This window comes from Colias philodice, chromosome 12 (assembly GCF_061535455.1).
Source record: "Colias philodice isolate Cphi_HAF_F1 chromosome 12, ilColPhil1 Martin Lab GWU primary, whole genome shotgun sequence".
Taxonomy (NCBI): domain Eukaryota; kingdom Metazoa; phylum Arthropoda; class Insecta; order Lepidoptera; family Pieridae; genus Colias; species Colias philodice.
In genome coordinates this window covers 4737428-4755518 of record NC_143097.1, presented here as the reverse complement: position 1 = coordinate 4755518, position 18091 = coordinate 4737428, and the positions used below count along the sequence as shown (strand labels likewise).

Sequence of the window (18091 nt, the reverse complement as noted above, 5' to 3'; positions counted from 1 at the left end):
CCAAAGAAGTCGGTTACAAACAAACAAACATACAGGTGAAGCTAATATAAAAAATATAAATATAAGTGTAAAAAAATATGTCAGTTTTCGATACAGTAATTGTATCGCTAATAAATGCTCCTTTGTTTTGAGTTCAGCGTAATCACATGGTATTCATTTCAATGAAACATGAATTTCCCCATCATAGAGTATATAGATAATGTTTTCTTATAATAAACAGTTTAATGGCAACAGTTACCGTGCCAATGTCAGTTGATATTTGACATACGTCAACTTGACATATGTCATAACCATGTGGGAAACTGGGAACTGGGAAGTGGGAATGTGTTGAATGTTGATATTAAATATCAATGCATTTACTCGTAATTTTTTAAGTTTCACACACAATATTCATTTTTCCTTCAGATTATAACACGCTAACTAAACGGACATGGATTCCAAAGAGTTTGATGCCACTTTAGGTGGCACGGAGCACTTACCGCATACAGCGAACAGTTTTAAATTTGCTGCGTCGAGGAGCGTTGAAATAGCAGCGATGACTGAAAGTATACTTAGGCCCGTTAAATCTAAATTAATATTTCAAGCTTTACCTGTTCATATGCGTAGACGAGTTATGAGCCACAATTGCAAGAGAATGCCAAGAAGGTTACGAGAGGGACATTTAGAGCAATTAAAAAAGAATGGTTTGCCCCCTAAACAAAAAAGACCATCAAGGAAGTATAGACGGCGACCAGCCAACCTGCTGGAAGAATACACTAGGAGACAACGAAGAATTGTGTGGTTAGAAACACACATTTGGCATGCTAAAAGGTTTCATATGGTTGAGAGATGGGGCTACCGATTAGCACATAGACCGTGTGACAAAGCATTTAGAGCATGCTACAGAGCATCTTCAGCACACTGTCTCTTGCAGGATATTTCATACTACATCTCAATTCAAGTTAAAGGGCCTGTTGCAGACATTCAGAAATTATTTAGTTGTATTACAAATAAATCTTGTGGATTAAGTATATCTGCTAAAGCTTACTTATCTGGACTGAGATCTGGCTATATAAATATTTTTCATCCAAATTCATATCCATTTGATTTTATTGGAAAAGTAGAATTTGTATGGGTGCAAACTGAGTCACGGCCTTTTCTTATATTATTTGTTCATCCATCTCAAATAAAAGAAGTAGAGTCTACTTTAACTGATGTTATCACAGGCTCAACAGCATTTGTTGCTAAAAATAATGATAATAAACGGGTAAAATTAACAAATGAACTGTTAAATGTGAAAATAAAGCTAATGTATGGAAACTATAATAGATTTCGACTTACTGGACCTAAAAGCCATGCTGTTTTAACACATTCACTAAAATGTGTTACAGATATAAAAAATATTGACTCTAATGAATGGGTGGCTGTAGCTAAAAAGAGTAATATTAACTTAGATCTACAAAACAAGTCTAATTACTGGTCTAGTATAAATAATTTATTCTCTCCGGCTCAAGTGCCTCCGAGGATAGTTATTGGGTTGATTGTTAAGGATCCTAGGTGGAGTCGCCCAAGAAAACGTACAAAAGCGCAAACAAAACAGCCTAGCTCAAGTCAAGAAAATTTAACCAGTATACCATCATGTGCCTCCTCATCTCCCTTATGGGATGAAAATATTTGTAATATAGTTAAGAAAAATGCTGTATCAAATACTAAATTTATTGACCATGTAACAATGACAGAAATTGTGCCTGGGGAGGTGAATGAAGATGATCCAGCTTTACAAAGCATTCCTGTCATACTAATTCAACAGGCAGGTTCACAAAATTCAGAATCTAAAAAAATTGGTAAGCATCAGTATACAAAATACATAAAACATGAATAGATCACACACTAATTAATATCTAATTCAGACATTTCATATTATTCTTAATATTATCTTTTGTACAAAAATACATTTTACTTTTTAGGCTACGGAAGTGGTTGGGATATAATAGTACCTTCAGGCTATGGCATTCCATTTTGGCTGACATTTGTTATGTTTGGAGCAAGAACAGGAGGACTCAGGGAAACAGAAAACTTAGCACATGAAATGGGTGAATGCTATTTCTCACCAGATTCTAATTCTGGTAGAATAGAAGAGAAGAGGATTGAAAGCCAGTTAAGGGAACATTATTTTAGACGTTCACCTAGTAAAAGAGTTAATTATATCAAACTAGGCATATCAAACCCATTTATATGTCCCTGGAATATTTTATTGAAAGATTGGAGCAACACTGATGTCGATAAGTATTTCATTTTAAGAGATAAAGTTATTTTAAATGAACTACAGGTAAGTCTTTCATACTTTTACAATCATAAAAGTTTCAGCTTCAAGAGTTATATGATTTATTTTATTTATAAATTATTCTTTCAGGAATCAATTGTAAAGAGAAAGCAGATACTTAGTGCACATCCTATAAGTACTGTTTCTTGCTTGATTGCTGTTTATTTGAAAATTGAAGGGAAAGGAGTTATGAGAGATCATGCATTAATATGTTTGCCAAATGTAGAAGATATAACTTCAACAAAATTACCCTGTGAACCTCAGCATGAAGACACAAATGCTAAACTAAGGAAAGAAAAACGAAAAGAGAATAAGAAATTATTAAAACAGTTACGAAGAAAGCGCATAAAACTTAGAAAAACAATTAAAGATGTAAGTTTGCTATTTTAAAAAATAATGTATTTAAGATATTTACGACATGTGTAATTTATGAAATAATTGAATATTTTTAATGATAATGATTGTTTTTCAGGTTCCAGATAAGAAACAAAAAATGCAACACAGTGAACCATCAGAATTTGTAAAAAGTATGCAAGAACTATGGGTTCCATCAAATGTAATAAGTGTTAGAAATTCATGTATACGACAAACTATGGGCTATGTAACTAAAGGCTCATTTAGTTTCACTGAAGCGAGGAGCTGTGGTATTGGCTATATTGCATATAATGCACTAGTGAAACTATTAGAATTGAAAATAAATAAAGTTCTTATAAGAAATCCAACGTCGAGGAAATATAGATTGGCGAGTTTACGGATAATACCTAATCCATAAAAGATTATTAACAATACATTGAATGTAACTTTTATCTGTACAGAAATAAAATTTATATTATATACTATGTTTTTTTATTCATATGTTCCTTATAACCTTGCTTATAACCAAGAAAGATTATCGATATCGATAATCGATAGTTTTACTGTATTTATAAGCGCGTACACCTGCAGGTATAGCCAATATCGATTATCATCAATAGACGGCGTGGTGTTTCTCTTTTAGACACAAAACAGATAAAGAAAGCGTACAATTCCATTGCTCTGGCGCGACCACGAGACCGCAAAGGCTAAACAAGACGCAGGTTCGAATTCCGCGTTGAAATATTTTTTTTTCTATTTTCTCAATTTTAACTGTGGTTTAGAAGTTAGAACTGTTGGGACTAAAATTTTTAAATAAAACAACAAACTACAAAACTAATGCATTTATTCTTTACACGAACTCGTCCAGTCACTACAATCACAAACCTCACTCAGTTGCATATTATTCACTTTGTGATAACATTGAATATCTTATTACACTTGCATTTAAATTGATACAAACATATGCGTATACAGGTGTAATACACTTAACATCTACGGCCTTACCACAAAACCTTTATGAGAAATTATTCTTATTGAAATTGCCCTTTATTTATCCAGAATCTCAAGATAATATAGGTTATGCAGTAAAGCCACAATTACACCAAACTTAATTATTCAATACTTATTATGTACTGATTGAGTACAGTCCTGTAACGTTGCAAATTTTCGCGTAACAAGCAGGTCAAAATGTGTCTATGTAAATCTTACATCATGAAAATATGGTTTTGATATACGAAAATTAGCTCGAATCATTTTGTTGGAAATTGTAACAATATTTTATAGTCTCTTCATAAATCGATCTTGAAATAATTAAAGTATTTCTTTAGAAATTCATCTCATAAGTAACTATAGAGGCTCATAAAAAAAATATCTTGCCTTTCTTCTGTATGTATGAGAGGCAAATGAAATTAAGTTTTAATATCCATGGAATGTATGTGTTTTAACACATAAACCTTAAATATCTTCCTTGCTTGAATTTGATATTCTCAATCATTTAACATGTTTATCTGTACCACACTTATAGTTGTAAAAAATGTCTGGAGTAATCAATAAATGAAAAATGTTAAAAACTACTATCTAATCCACTTTGTTACCATGTTATAATACTTTAATCCCTAAAAAATCTCAAACAATAAAATGTGTAAGATTCTAGGCTCGCAAACGCCTGGTTATACATTTTACACTCCAAAAAGCCGACACAGAACGATAAACCGTATAAAAAATCGATAACCCGTAAAGCACAAAACCGATTCACATAGAGCACATCACTAGTGCGATTACAGCACAGGTCACAAATCACAACACTAGTTATATCTTGGAGCGTTTTCTTGCTATTGCGTCTTCTACCGCCTTCAACTGCTTGAGTAATTCTTCGCGTCTAGAAACCGATTTTTTCGCTGCTGCAGCGCCATCTACCGGTGATGTGGCTGAACGTTTCTTGCCGCCCATTTCTGAAAGTTTTGAGAAATTAGTTTCTGATTCGGAATAATGTGTTTTGGAATGAGATGATGGTTATAATGGTTTCAGAATTGAGAAAGAGATAAAGAAGACCAGCCCCCCTAGACAAGTGGCTTTCTATTAGCGTAAAGTTGAATAGAATAGATTATGAATGTATGAGATTGACATAATCAATCGTCGTCGTCGTCGTAATCAAACGTCAATCTCATACATTCATAATCTATTCTATTCAACTTTACGCTAAGAGAAAGCCACTTGTCTAGGGGGGCTGAATGAATTTGAGAACGGAAGAAAGAAAAGGAGTTAAGAACTCAGTAACATGTACCTCTTTCGCTTGACGCCTCCTTCTTACTGCTAACTGCAACGGCAGCTGCTAATCCTGCCGCCGTAGACTTTGCATTCATCCTAAAATATAGTTTACAATAATAACGGGTGATTTTTTAAGAGGTATAGGATTTGATTTTCAAAAAAAACACAAAAAACTTGAAAATGTTGATGTAATCTATAATGGAATTGATAAAACGATCAATATAATTTAATGTTTGAAGATGATTTCATGCAAATGATGGCCGCGGCTCCAGTTTAGATGGCCCATTCGCAAGGCCTAATTTCGGCACACTCTCTACAACATATCGGCCGGTATATCACGAATACTTAAATGCTTCAATATTGGCTACCAGTGCGTCAATCGTTGCTGGTTTATCCCTGTAGGCATAAGAAATAGTCCAAAGGCGTTTGATCACGCGATCTAGGCGGCCAATCGACGGGCCCAAAACGTGAGATAAACTGTTCGCCGAAGGCGGCTCTCAATTGGGCTATTATTTCGCGTGCCGTGTGGCATGTGGCACCGTCTTTTTGAAACCACGTGTGAGGCATGTCCAATTCTTCCATTTTAAGCAAAAAAAAATAAAATCGCCAATCGATGAAGTGCATCGCGCACTTCTTAACCGACTTCACACTCTCTTAACCGAGCATGCATTTTGATAGTAAAATTCAATAATTTGCAAGCGTTGTTCGTTCGTAAGTCGATTCATGGTTAAATTATAGACCAAACTGAACAAGTTTGATAAAGACACAAGACACGATTCACGCGTGATCTATCAAAAACAGTATTGCCAAAAAGAAACCAGCAAAAAAATCACCCTATATAATTTGACTGTAATTTAAGAAAAGTGTTAGTCTAGTCTAGTGACTAGTGTCAATTTTTTTTTTTTGCAAATATGTACATTCCTAATTTCAAAATACCCAGATAAATAAAATAAAGTGTCTTACTACAATAGACACAATACTGTGTTAAATACGTTTTATGAAAGTGGTTCACCAATCACCCATAAACTAGATTTATATATTTTAAATTTACTTTTTTGAATTATTACGTGCATTAAATATTATCTACCATTATCTTAATATGTATATTATGTAAATCTCGTGTCACAGTGTTTGTCCTCAATGGACTCCTAAAGCACCTAACCGATTATAATAAAATTCGCACACCATGTGTAGTTCGATCCAACTTGAGAGATAGGATAGTTTAAACATGTAGGTACAACGGGCGAAGCCGGGGCGGACTACTAGTCAGATAATAAAGTAAAACACAAGTAATTCGTACCTAGGTCTAGCGGCAGCGTTAAGTAGACGCGCATGCCTCGCGCGCCGCGCCCCCGAACTGCCCGATGTTGATGATGAGCGAGATTCACTCTCCGACTCGCTTGATGATGATGATGACTCTGTTTGGAATTATCATTGTTTAATCATAGGTCGTCATATTAAAAAAAATGTGTACATATTTTATAGATGGATAGGTTACGAAAACTTTAGTAAGTAATAAGATATTTTTGGTAATCAAATTTTAATTTTTTTTTGACGTGACAACGTCTTATAATTCGATAGAGCCGCCTGCACGCACGAAAAAACATGACTCATGCGGCGTTACCTCGCTCTGACTCATCTGAGGCGTTCCATGTAAGGCTTGAAGTGCAAGCGAGAGCGCGGAACGAGCGACAAAGAAGCACAATCGGACGTTGTCACGTTCAACTATCGTCAGTAAACCGACTTTACAGACAACCAATTTTTTTTTATAAAAGCGAAAGTTTATATGTTTGTTGACCAATTACATAACTATGAAAGAATTGCCAAAATTATTGTTTAAGGACTGTTTCAGGCTTTATTACAGCCTGTAACTTAAAATAAGCTAAATGAGGGAGCTTTTAATACGCAAGGAAACTGTTTTGACGTACTTAAGTTTTAAGGATAGTAGATTTTTAATTCCATACCTGATCCCGAAGATGAAGAACGAGAATACTTTTTCCTATTCCTACTTCGGCTTGTCGCTTTGCTACGTCCGTATGGATCAATTTCATCCTGCAAAAAATAAATGTTCATAAATATACGACATATGTATTGTATAAAATTCGAATTTAAACACATAGTTATGTACGTACACAAAGTATGTGTTTAAATTTGAAATTTTTTGATTACATGATCATAACAAACACATACACATCATCTGAATCACACACATCCCACCGGTGTCACTCGCACACACATATCCCACCGGAGTCACACACACACACACTAATTCACCTTATGTTTATGACGTCCGACGTCACTCATCCAATCACACATCTCACCTTGTGTCTATGAGACGCGGGTGCAAGCGGATTGGTCGCGGAAGAATTCTAACCAATACCCGCGGCCCCATCATTAAAGCGGTTCGACGGAACACAGTGGGGTTTTAGTCGGTAAGAATCCGACATAACCCACGGCTCCTTCCCCGGGCGCCGTGGGTATCTTTGGAAGATTTCCCCACTATAAAAAAAAAGGTGCAGGCGGATTGGCCGCTAGTTGTCTCACAGCCGCGGGCGATGGCGCACGTCGTCTTGGTGCTGGCGGGTTCATAGCGGTCGCATCCACATCACTCACACACATACAAACACACCCACCCACTCATTGATCTGTCAATCACACTCACACTAACTAACCTTATGTCTATGCGACGCGGGTGCAGGCGGATTGGCCGCTAGTTGTCTCACAGCCGCCGGCGATGGCGCACGTCGTCTTGGCGCGGAGTAGTTCATTGCGGTCACATCCACATCACTCACACACATACAAACACACCCACCCACTCATTGATCTGTCAATCACACTCACACTAACTAACCTTATGTCTATGCGACGCGGGTGCAGGCGGATTGGCCGCTAGTTGTCTCGCAGCCGCCGGCGATGGCGCACGTCGTCTTGGCGCGGGCGGGTTCATGGCGGTCGCACGAGCGCTGGCCAACCGCCGCTCGCGGACTATCACCGATGGGGACAACCTGAACATAGTAATTAGGATATTTATTTTGTACTAGCTTTCCGCCCGCGTTTTCAAAGAAAAACCCGCATAGTTCCCGTTCCCGTGGGATTTCCGGGATAAAACCTATCCTATGTGTTAATCCAAGTTACCCTGTATATGTGTGCTAAATTTCATTGTAATCGGTTCAGTAGTATTTGCGTGAAAGAGTAACAAACATCCATACATCCATACTTACAAACTTTCGCCTTTATAATAGTAGTAGGATAACTTTGCGTTATTTGTTATGTTTGTAAAATAGAAATAAAGAAATGTGTAAGGTATGTTTAGAATTTAAGGAGTATTTGGAATAATTAACATACTTTTTCCGGTATGTTCCACGGCCACGACGAATTTTGATTGATTGAAACATTTTACATAAAAAGTACACAATTGACAAATATTTAATATGAAATTTAAGTATGTATATGTAAGTACATATAATTTATTGATAACTGATATTAAAATAATATCGCAACGCAATCAAAATCCTAGGACGCTTGGCACTTCAATGTTTCTTTTTTTAGGTAGCCCTCTGTAGTAAATGTAAATCGAATTTATTTGATATATTTTTTTTTTCATAAATAAAATATGTGTGATACAACATCAAAGGTTAGTTACATTGAGAATATTAAAATTAATACTTCTTCGTCAAGATTTAAAACACCAAAGAATTCAAATTAATCATACAACTTAATACACATTTGCTGAAGTATGTTAAGCACAGTAATCTTAATCAACTGAAAAACACAATTAAAAGTATAGCCTTTTCAAGGAGTTATTTGAAAAGAACAGTAAGTTATTGAAGAACAGTTTTGTAATAGTATCATGCAAACAAAATTTGAGAAACTAGATTTCATTTCGATCTTAAAATATTAGAAAAAAGACGGGTTGCACTCCGGGAGTGCCGGCAGAAGTGAAAACTTGATTATTAACGTTGAGCATGTTTGATATCCATCCGTCTTACGCTTTTTCAATCAGGTCACGTGTCCTGACGCGAGTTTAAGATTTTATACCCAACGCCGCTAAAGAAGTTTTCACTTCAATAAAATTCGCAAGAGTCAGTAAAATAAATACCATGCAAATTACGTCTAAATTAGTGTACCATGCTCTATACTAACAGATATCTATACTACTATAACAAGCCCTCACCTTTGTCTCGAAGACGACGAGGCCCTCCTCTTGCGCCTCGTGCCCGGTGTTCCCGAACTGCGCGAACTGGAATTAGAAGAGCTGTAGGCCCGAGGGAAGGCCGAGGGGCGAGGGGGGGAGCACACACGCGCACAACACACACACACGTACACGTACACACGTGCGTACACGTCACTCGTGCACGCATGTACACACACACGCAGAGTAGCAGCGGAACCCAATGAGTGATAAGAGGCATGCATATAGAGATTCGAGTGTCGTCAGTGTGATCGATTCACCAAAACACCGCGATTTTGTTATGAAAGCGTCACCCGGCAGGGAGAGGGGGGGACGGAGAAAATTGATCAATTAATAACGTTTGTCGAATTGAAACAAATGAACGTCTTTACGAAGATTTCGTTACGATTTTAAAATTACTGAGACAATAACAAATGACAATTCTTTGTGCAGTGATTTGGGACGCATTCTAGCAAAAAAAAAAATTATGTGCAAAAAAAAATGTTTACTTAAAAATATGCTTCGTGCACAAAGTATTGCATCACCACTCGTCTAATAAGTTAAGTAACCAATCTATTCAATATACAATATACATACTGTAAAAATAATTTAAAATATAAATATAGTGCACGTAAATAATCAAATATAGGACAAAAAACAAACCAAAAACTAACCAAACCCTATACTGCACCTCACCGTAACACTACCGTACACCGCCGTACAGCGATAACTTATTAGAGCTAGCGCGCACGAGCAACTTTGTCTCCGCAACTATTTTGTCTCTCCCATCAATTTGTATGGGGAGTTGCGTCGCTACGTGCGCGCACTTTCATACTAGCCCATGGGTGGAGAGACAAAATAGTTGCGGAGACAAAGTTGCTCGTACAGCGATAACTTATTAGACGCGACCTACATCTACGCACGTACACTACTTGTACACTTGTACGCACCTGGAGGATGAGTACGAGTCGTCGCTGGAGGGCGCCCGGCGGCGGCGCGCGGCGGGCTCGGCCCTCATCCAGGGGTCCGCCCACTCGTCGCCGCGGCCCTCCCGGCCCTCGCGGCCCTCGCGCCGCACGTCCCTCACGTCGCGCACCTCGCGGCCCTCGCGGACCTCGCGACCCTCGCGGCGTTCGACTTCCGCGCGCTGCACTATCACTTCGCGGGATGGACGCACGCGGCGCTAGACAAATAGTGTTAATTATAGCAACTGTGCTTGGTTCAGCATACAGTATATAAAGGTAGAATTTAAAATTGTTGATATTCACTTTACTGTTACACTAAGGAACACTAACTACATAATAAACAATTGCAGATTTTGTTTAAAATAACATGTATAAATTAATTAAGAATATACATTTAGACACACCCCAAAGCAAGTGAATTTTCGAAAATGTTTGAATGCAGTTATATTTCTTTTTAAAAATAAAAGAATGTTTGCTTTCAGCAAAATTTGCTATCTTCAGTATTTCAAGTACTTTCCCGCGAGGGCCCATCGAAAATTTCCACACTGTATATTATCTGTGGTAATACCTTATGATGCGCCGCGTCCTCAGGCGGCACCCCATACTCTTCATAGTACGGCGGGCGCTCGTAAACCCGCTCCCGCTCGTAGCCACGCTCCCGCTCGTAGTACCGCTCGCGCTCGTCGCCTGGAGCGCGCGGGAAGCGGCCGCGGTACGGCATGCCGTATGCCCTGAATAATATTATGTACATGAAATTAACAAGTACTGCTGCTGTCTATAGACTTTAAAATCACTTTTAATAGAATATTTTACAATTTAGTACCACAGAACATAATTTACAAACAGTATTTTTTTAATTCCTATCAATATTAGGTACTAATAATTATTATCCATACTATCCATATTATAATATTATAAATGCGAAAGTAACTCTGTCTGTCTGTCTGTTACTCAATCACGCCTAAACTACTGAACCAATTTGCATGAAATTCGGTATGGAGATATTTTGATACCCGAGAAAGGACATAGGCTACTTTATATCCCGAGAAAATGACGCAATAAGGAAATCCCACGGGAACTATGCGGGTTTTTCTTTGACTGCGCGGGCAAAGCCGCGGGCGGAAACCTAGTTATCAATATATCACAAAAATGAGCTATATATATATACCTGACATATTCTTGAGATAAAAAATACTTAAATATAAAATTAATACTACAAGGCAAACTGGAATGAAATTTTTCTTGTATCATCTTATTGTATTTTTGTAAAACAATTTTTTTTTTATCCACAAACATATAAAACATACCTATACACTTCCGCATCCCTAGCCGGCGGGGCTTCATGCGGCGGCGGGGGCGAAGCGCCCACAGCTGCGGCCGCGTACGCCAGCTCCGCGTCGGGATCGTGCACCACACCGCCTACGGAGAGATGCAGTTTCTTCTCTTCGAAGTCCATGTCTTGTTCTTTGCGCTTGTTCGCTATCCGGAGCATCTGTATTATAAGATTTATAAGCATCATAATATAATATAAATATGCATTTAGTCAATAATTTATAAATTAGACATTAGTCTTATAACATTAGAGAGACCTTGTTGAGACAGATACATTAAATCATTAAAAAAAACTTTGCAAAAGAATATAATCTACTTAATAAAAAACTTAATTTATCAATGAATTATTACTATCACTTTATTATTAGTTTCAAACACATACACCCTAATTATAATGGCCGTGATGAAGTCACTACTGTCGTCTTGCATATATTCATCGACTCGCGTTTTACTTAAGGCTGTGTACGCGGTCCGTGCGCTGTTTGGCTCAAATATGTGATTTTTCAAACCAGATTGTCCATCAACCACTTATCTTACAAACATATGAATTACTAATAATTTTAGGGAATTTTATTGTCTATGTAGTTAGTTAAGAGTTTTTTTCAATTAATACAGTATTTCTGAATACCATCAAGATAACTGATCCGATGATTACTTGATTTCACTTTTAGTGTCAATTTCGAAGCTAAAAATATCTGAAATTGCTGACAGATCTAACACACAATTATTTTTAACTAACTGCAAAAATCCTTATTAAAATAGTTAGTTAAAAGATTTTTTTATTTTGGACTCCTAACTTACGAAATTAAAATCCGAACAATGTGAATTTTTTTAGAAATTATAGTCGACAAAATTATTATTTTCACCAAGATATTTGACTTTATTGAATATAATTTATACATATTGCAATAAAAGAATGTCTTACTTATAAGATAAAATTTAAAAAATCAACTAAGGTACCTCTATTATTTTTCTACAATTTTTTTTAAAGTACTATAAAACACTGCGCGCGACCCGATTAAAATCAGTCGGCAGCGAGCCTTTCCAGAGAGAGGACATGTTGCTCGGCGCTCTCCTGTGGACCTATGCTGTTCATAGTAAAAGGATAGCGCAAGCCGCGATCTATCGTAATAGATCGCGGAGTTTTTGACTTGCGTTAAATAGAATATGCGCTCTTAAATCCGACTTTAAAAATTATAGTGTATTTGTTGCATTGTACCTCTTTAGCGGTCCTTAGCCCCCTTTCCCAAGCGGATTCAGGAGGCGCAGTATCACGCGGCGCGGCTGCGGGGAATCCCGCGGGTGGCACGCCGCGCACAACATCAAACATGTTGTAATTGCCCTTGTCTGTTACACCTGGGTGGAGGAACCTGTGAAAACAATTAAAGATATAATCTGATAAAGAGATAGATCATAGTCAGACTCCAAGCCATCTCATCCAACCATAGAGATCTAGAGATGCCAATCGCTTGCGCTGAGTACGAAACCGTGTCTCATTACAAATTTACGCACACAACTGCAGTAAACAAAATCAAAACAATACTTCGCGCTGTGTGCGTGTCATCACACAAAAATATGAGAGCGACTATTCGTTCGCACACTAGATTGTAAGTGACGTACGTATACAGCACCACTACAGTTTGTTCTTTTTTTGGGCATATTGCTGCGACACCGGCCCCGCCCCCTACCAAATCTCCCTTTAGTTTCTGTGATCTGTGCATCTAACCCATTGAGCCCCAAGCGGCCCGATCGGTCCCAGACACAATAGATTTTCAATTGAGTCTGTGGTTCCGGGGCCGGAGTTATTAATAGATAGATTTTAATAAAAATGTTACATGTGAGTGAAGTCACGAAATTCAATATAAAATATTCCAATGGCAAGATAAAACAATAGTAGAAAAACACATGATTGTGAACCATGTGTGATAATATGACAAAGGATTTTAATAACAAAAAAATAGTTTTTAACATAACTCAGCACTTTTATGAATCCAAAAATTGTTGACTAAATAGAGGACTTTGACTAATGAGGATAAAAGATTACAATGTTTTTTACATATCAGTCTGTCTGTCTTACCTATTAGTGGATTTAATTACTGCAATGCAAATTGAATATAACAACCAATCATATTTTTATGAAAAAACTAGCGGTCCGCCCCGGCTTCGCCCGTGGTACATATTTCGCAATAAAAGGTAGCCTATGTTCTTTCTCAGGGTCTAAAGATTGTCTGTGCCAAATTTCATCAAAATCGGTCCAGTAGTTTATGCGTGAAAACCATACATACATACATAATTACATAATTTCAAACCTTTCCTCTTTATAATATTATTATTATATATTATATAATACTAGCTTTCCACCCGCAGCTTCGCCCGCGCAGTCAAAGAAAAACCCGCATAGTTCCCGTTCCCGTGGGATTTCCGGGATAAAACCTATCCTATTTCCCGGGATAAAAGTAGCCTATGTCCTTTCAAGAGTATCAAAATATCTCTATACCAAATTTCATGCAAATTGGTTCAGTATTTAAGGCGTGATTGAGTAACAGACAGACAGACAGAGTTACTTTCGCATTTATAATATAAGTATGGATTATTATATTATATGAAAAAATAATGTTTAAAGCTCTATCTTACCGACAACTAACACCCCAAGTGCAAGCGCCTCTCGAGAAGAACCTGCACACAGGTTTCGGTTCACTCTCCTCTGGTCGTCTCTCCGTTTCATCTGACACCTCGCCTTCTTCTAACGATGATCCGCGCGAACGTTTTCCAGGCTTTATGTCTTCATCTGAACATAAAGTATTACAATATACGTGATAACGTTTTTAAAATCGTTTTAGTCGGGTGACATGTTCAGAAACTTGTGTCACACCAAAACCTCACGAGCGCGATCGCAGGTATAACGAGAGAGAGACGGACCGATCTCCCGTCTCATCTCGAGCTCTGCCACTGCATCATGTTATCACGTAAACATCTCGATCGTAAACCTACTTTACAAACAACCAATTTTTTATTTTATTTACGAATTACATAAAAATACTTTTTTTTTACTTTTATCACAACACAATCATTATAATTAATAATTATTGATTATATAATTTTCTCTACAACAATTTAATGATATTTTTTCAAATTTTTGCAACATTTAGTAATGCCTAAAAACTTGCTGACACCAGAAAATATATTATAGAAAACATTCAACTTAAAATTATTGTAATAAAAATTGCCTGACAAATATTACAATTTTTACCTTTGTCAACAGATTGTGTGTCAATTTCTCCGTTAAACTGGTCCTTTGGTTTGGAAGGTTCAACACATTCACCCTCCTCCGCCTCAAAATCTAACTGCTCTTCAGCATCTTCTGTATTACTTGTCTTTTCTTGTACAACCTAAAAATATACATAAAATATATAGGAACCTCTATAATCATATTATATAGTCACTAGCGGTCCGTCCCGGCTTCACCCGTGGTACCTACATGTTTACGTTTTTTTTTTCATAAGAACCATCCTCGTACTTCAAGGAATAGATTCCGCAGCGCACGCGATGACAGAATTTTTATTAAGATATTTTTTACACCTTGGGTTACATTATTGCATTTTTGGTAAGGATCTCTAATTTTTTTGAAAATGCAACATAGGCTACTATGTTGCTCAGTGAAGATGCAGCTTTCTAATGGTGAAAGAATTTTTTAAATTTGTCCAGTAGATTATGCGTGAAAACCATACATACATACATACATAATTACAAACCTTTCCTCTTTAATGTTATTATTATATTATTAGTATAGATAGATTGATGTACAATGTTATAACTATACTAAAATAAATAATTATTCTTTTTAAAAGCCTCATTCCTTGAATTTAGGAACAAACAAAATTGGAGGATGGTGATGATGTTATCAACTTTAATTATAAAAGTAATAATGTTGAATTATTATCAAAATAATAATTATAAAATTTAAGTAATACAAATAATAAACAATACCTTTTCCATCTTGGGTGATTCTCTCTGCTTTTCAGATTTTGGTGATGATTGACTACTTGTTCCATTCACTGCTTCATGTTTCTTTGAATGTGATCTTGCCTAAATTAATAAATTTCATAATTTTTATATCATTAGTAAAGATCTTATTATAATTATATTATTTCAGAAGAAAATATAAAAAATATAATTATATAATTTATTAATTATTTTAAATCTTAATAATTATATGTATATAAATCTCGTGTCACAATGTTTGTCCTCAATGGACCCCTAAACCACTTAACCGATTATAATAAAATTCGCACACCATGTGCAGTTCGATCCAACTTGAGAGATAGGATAGATTAAACATGTAGGTACCACGGGCGAAGCCGGGGGCGGACCACTAGTATTTTTATAAAATGCATTTTGAGGATTTCACATACACTAAGCTATATAAAATATATGTACTTATAATATATAACTTTTCAGACAAAAAATTTATTAAAGCTCAGTCAAACATATAAATTGACTTTTTTTAGCTATGTAAGAATTTATTTGATATGGATTTTAATGCATCTTGTAAAACTATGTAATTTGCAAATAGAAAACTGACCTTTGATGACTTCTCGTCGCCCCCATCTGAATCTAAGTCTGATACATCCGACAAATCATCATGGCTTAAATTATTGTCCTTATTTTCTGCTTTGTCACTTGTCCTTGATTTGCTTCTTGACTTCCTGTCTTCTTGATCAGATTCCATTTCACCTAAATAAATAAGTTTCTAATTTGTAATGTAACACAAATATTTATACAACAGGAAATATTGATAAGACAAACTGTAGAATGTGAAGGTTTAAAGGGAGAATAATTACCGTCTGAAATTTCTTCAGTAGCTGGATCTTTGGCATTTGTCCTCTTATTGTAAGAAGAACTTCTGCTGGACTGGCTAGATTCCGATTGGCTGCGTCCCCTGGGTGCAGCAACCATTTTTTGTTCAGCCTTTGTATGTCTTCTCCAATTGTCTTTATTTTCCCATTCATTATTACTAACTACTGCTCTTTGAGGTGACGTCCGAGGTGAAGCCCTGTCTGGTGATGGTGAAGATGATCGGGATCTAGGTTCAGGATTTCTAGAAGCAGGTGATGTTATTTGAGAGGCAGAATCGGGGGAGACTGGTTGTGACCGTGTAACAGGTGATTTAGCAGAACTATTAGGGCTCTGTGGTGTTTTGGGACCGGCAGAATATTGTTCTGGCCTTTCTGGAGAATCAATATTCGAACCCACATCACTTGGGGATTTCGGTGCTTCAGGAGACTTTGGTCTGCCAGGTGAAGCTGGCATAGAATTTTCTGGAGAGTTAATATCTGAATGTGCACCACTCAAGTTATCTGGTGTTTGTGGTCTGTTATTTGGTGACTTTTGTGGTGATTGGGACCTACTATCTGGAGATGGAGATCTCGGGCCATTAGATCTAGGTGGTGTGGGGGAATGGGGAGGAGATTTTGGATCCCTTTTGGAACTCTCGGATGAAGAACTCCTTCTGCTTCTAGAACTGGAACTACTACTGCTTGATGTTGACTGTGTGTCCCCAGCATCGCGGGAATCTTCTGAATCCATTCCTGTAAATGTTTTTATAATGATCCATGTAGATAATTTCTATACATTTAATGTCGCCCTTCCCAAACAAGCACAGTATAATTAATGCAATTGAAAATTGAAACAAAAGGTTGTTAATAATAATAAAAAAGCAAACAAAATATAAATAAAATCAATAAACTTAAAATTTGACAAGTTCCTCTTCACTTTCATATATACAATATATAATATACCAAGTCTATTACAATATAGTTTGTCAGTAAATGTTCGAAGATCTTAGAATATTAATCAATTAAGGAAGAGCTCGATACACAAATCAGCCTTGGAAATTGTTATACTTCTCTTACTTTGATAAAGTTCTATATTCACTTTACTGGTAGTTTACTACTTTCTGATGTATGTAGAGACACATCCAGCCTTACCTTATAATGAACGCCTTGACGCCAGTATCGATGGCACTTTACATCACTTTTCATTTTTAAGACTTTTAACTTTTTTAATCACAACACAAAACGAAACTTAGGTCTGTCACATATACTTGTGATAACTTTGACTTTCTAGGTAAACGATAAACTGACGAAAACTTATTAAAATCAACACTACTTCAACATGGCTGTGATACAGGAGGAAATATATAAGAACATAATAAATAATCACTTTTCTTAGCTTCCGTAAGGTTAACTTACGCCCTTACCTTAACTTAGGAAGAATAGACGGAAAATTCTTGAAGTAATATTAAAATTATAATTAAAAAATCTTCAATTTGCGCCGAAAGCCTTTCTCATCGCATCGCAGCAATCGACTACGTAGATTAAAAATAATAAACGTCATCGACAACTGACAACAGATAATATTTCGATTATTGTCTGTAATTTGTAAATAAAAAATTTAGTCTATGGTCTGTAACTATTAATAAAATTTAAAATAATAATATTAATTTGTAAATTTTTCATATTTATATTTTACAGTTATACATAACACACAAATTCAAAATACGTACAATTTACAAACCATACTAATATAACAAATACTTGTATCCAGTGACAGATTACAATCAATAAATTAAAAAAGATCTTTAGGCGCGAAACCTGATAGTTTGAAATTTCGTTTACTTTGAAAAAATCTAATTCTTTG

General features: G+C 36.3%; 2 protein-coding genes across 6 annotated transcripts; one reads left to right on the top strand and one right to left on the bottom strand.

The window, feature by feature from the left end:
• Positions 1–210: 210 nt before the first annotated feature.
• Positions 211–3138, top strand: Pop1 (POP1 ribonuclease P/MRP subunit). 2 transcript variants are annotated; one of them, XM_089701425.1, is made up of 4 exons: positions 216–1823; positions 1947–2308; positions 2393–2674; positions 2775–3138. In XM_089701425.1, the coding sequence occupies exons 1-4, from the start codon at positions 431–433 to the stop codon at positions 3072–3074; spliced, it is 2337 nt and encodes a 778-aa protein (XP_089557551.1). In that variant the 5' UTR covers positions 216–430; the 3' UTR covers positions 3075–3138. The 2 variants fall into 2 exon arrangements, with proteins under 2 accessions (XP_089557550.1, XP_089557551.1); XM_089701424.1 differs by having other exon boundaries at positions 211–1823; positions 1947–2674.
• A 345-nt stretch (positions 3139–3483) lies between these two features.
• On the bottom strand, positions 3484–17788 carry LOC149483947 (uncharacterized). Of its 4 annotated transcripts, none has more exons than XM_089701440.1 (16): positions 17652–17788; positions 16234–16980; positions 15975–16126; positions 15380–15478; positions 14643–14781; positions 14027–14180; positions 12612–12762; positions 11368–11552; positions 10629–10791; positions 10046–10278; positions 9099–9179; positions 7776–7929; positions 6889–6976; positions 6225–6342; positions 4941–5020; positions 3484–4608 (listed from the first exon to the last, which is right to left on the bottom strand). In XM_089701440.1, the coding sequence occupies exons 2-16, from the start codon at positions 16976–16978 to the stop codon at positions 4466–4468; spliced, it is 2685 nt and encodes an 894-aa protein (XP_089557566.1). In that variant the 5' UTR covers positions 16979–16980; positions 17652–17788; the 3' UTR covers positions 3484–4465. The 4 variants fall into 4 exon arrangements, with proteins under 4 accessions (XP_089557566.1, XP_089557568.1, XP_089557567.1 ...); XM_089701442.1 differs by having other exon boundaries at positions 9099–9164; XM_089701441.1 differs by having other exon boundaries at positions 17380–17777.
• Between the last annotated feature and the right edge of the window lie 303 nt (positions 17789–18091).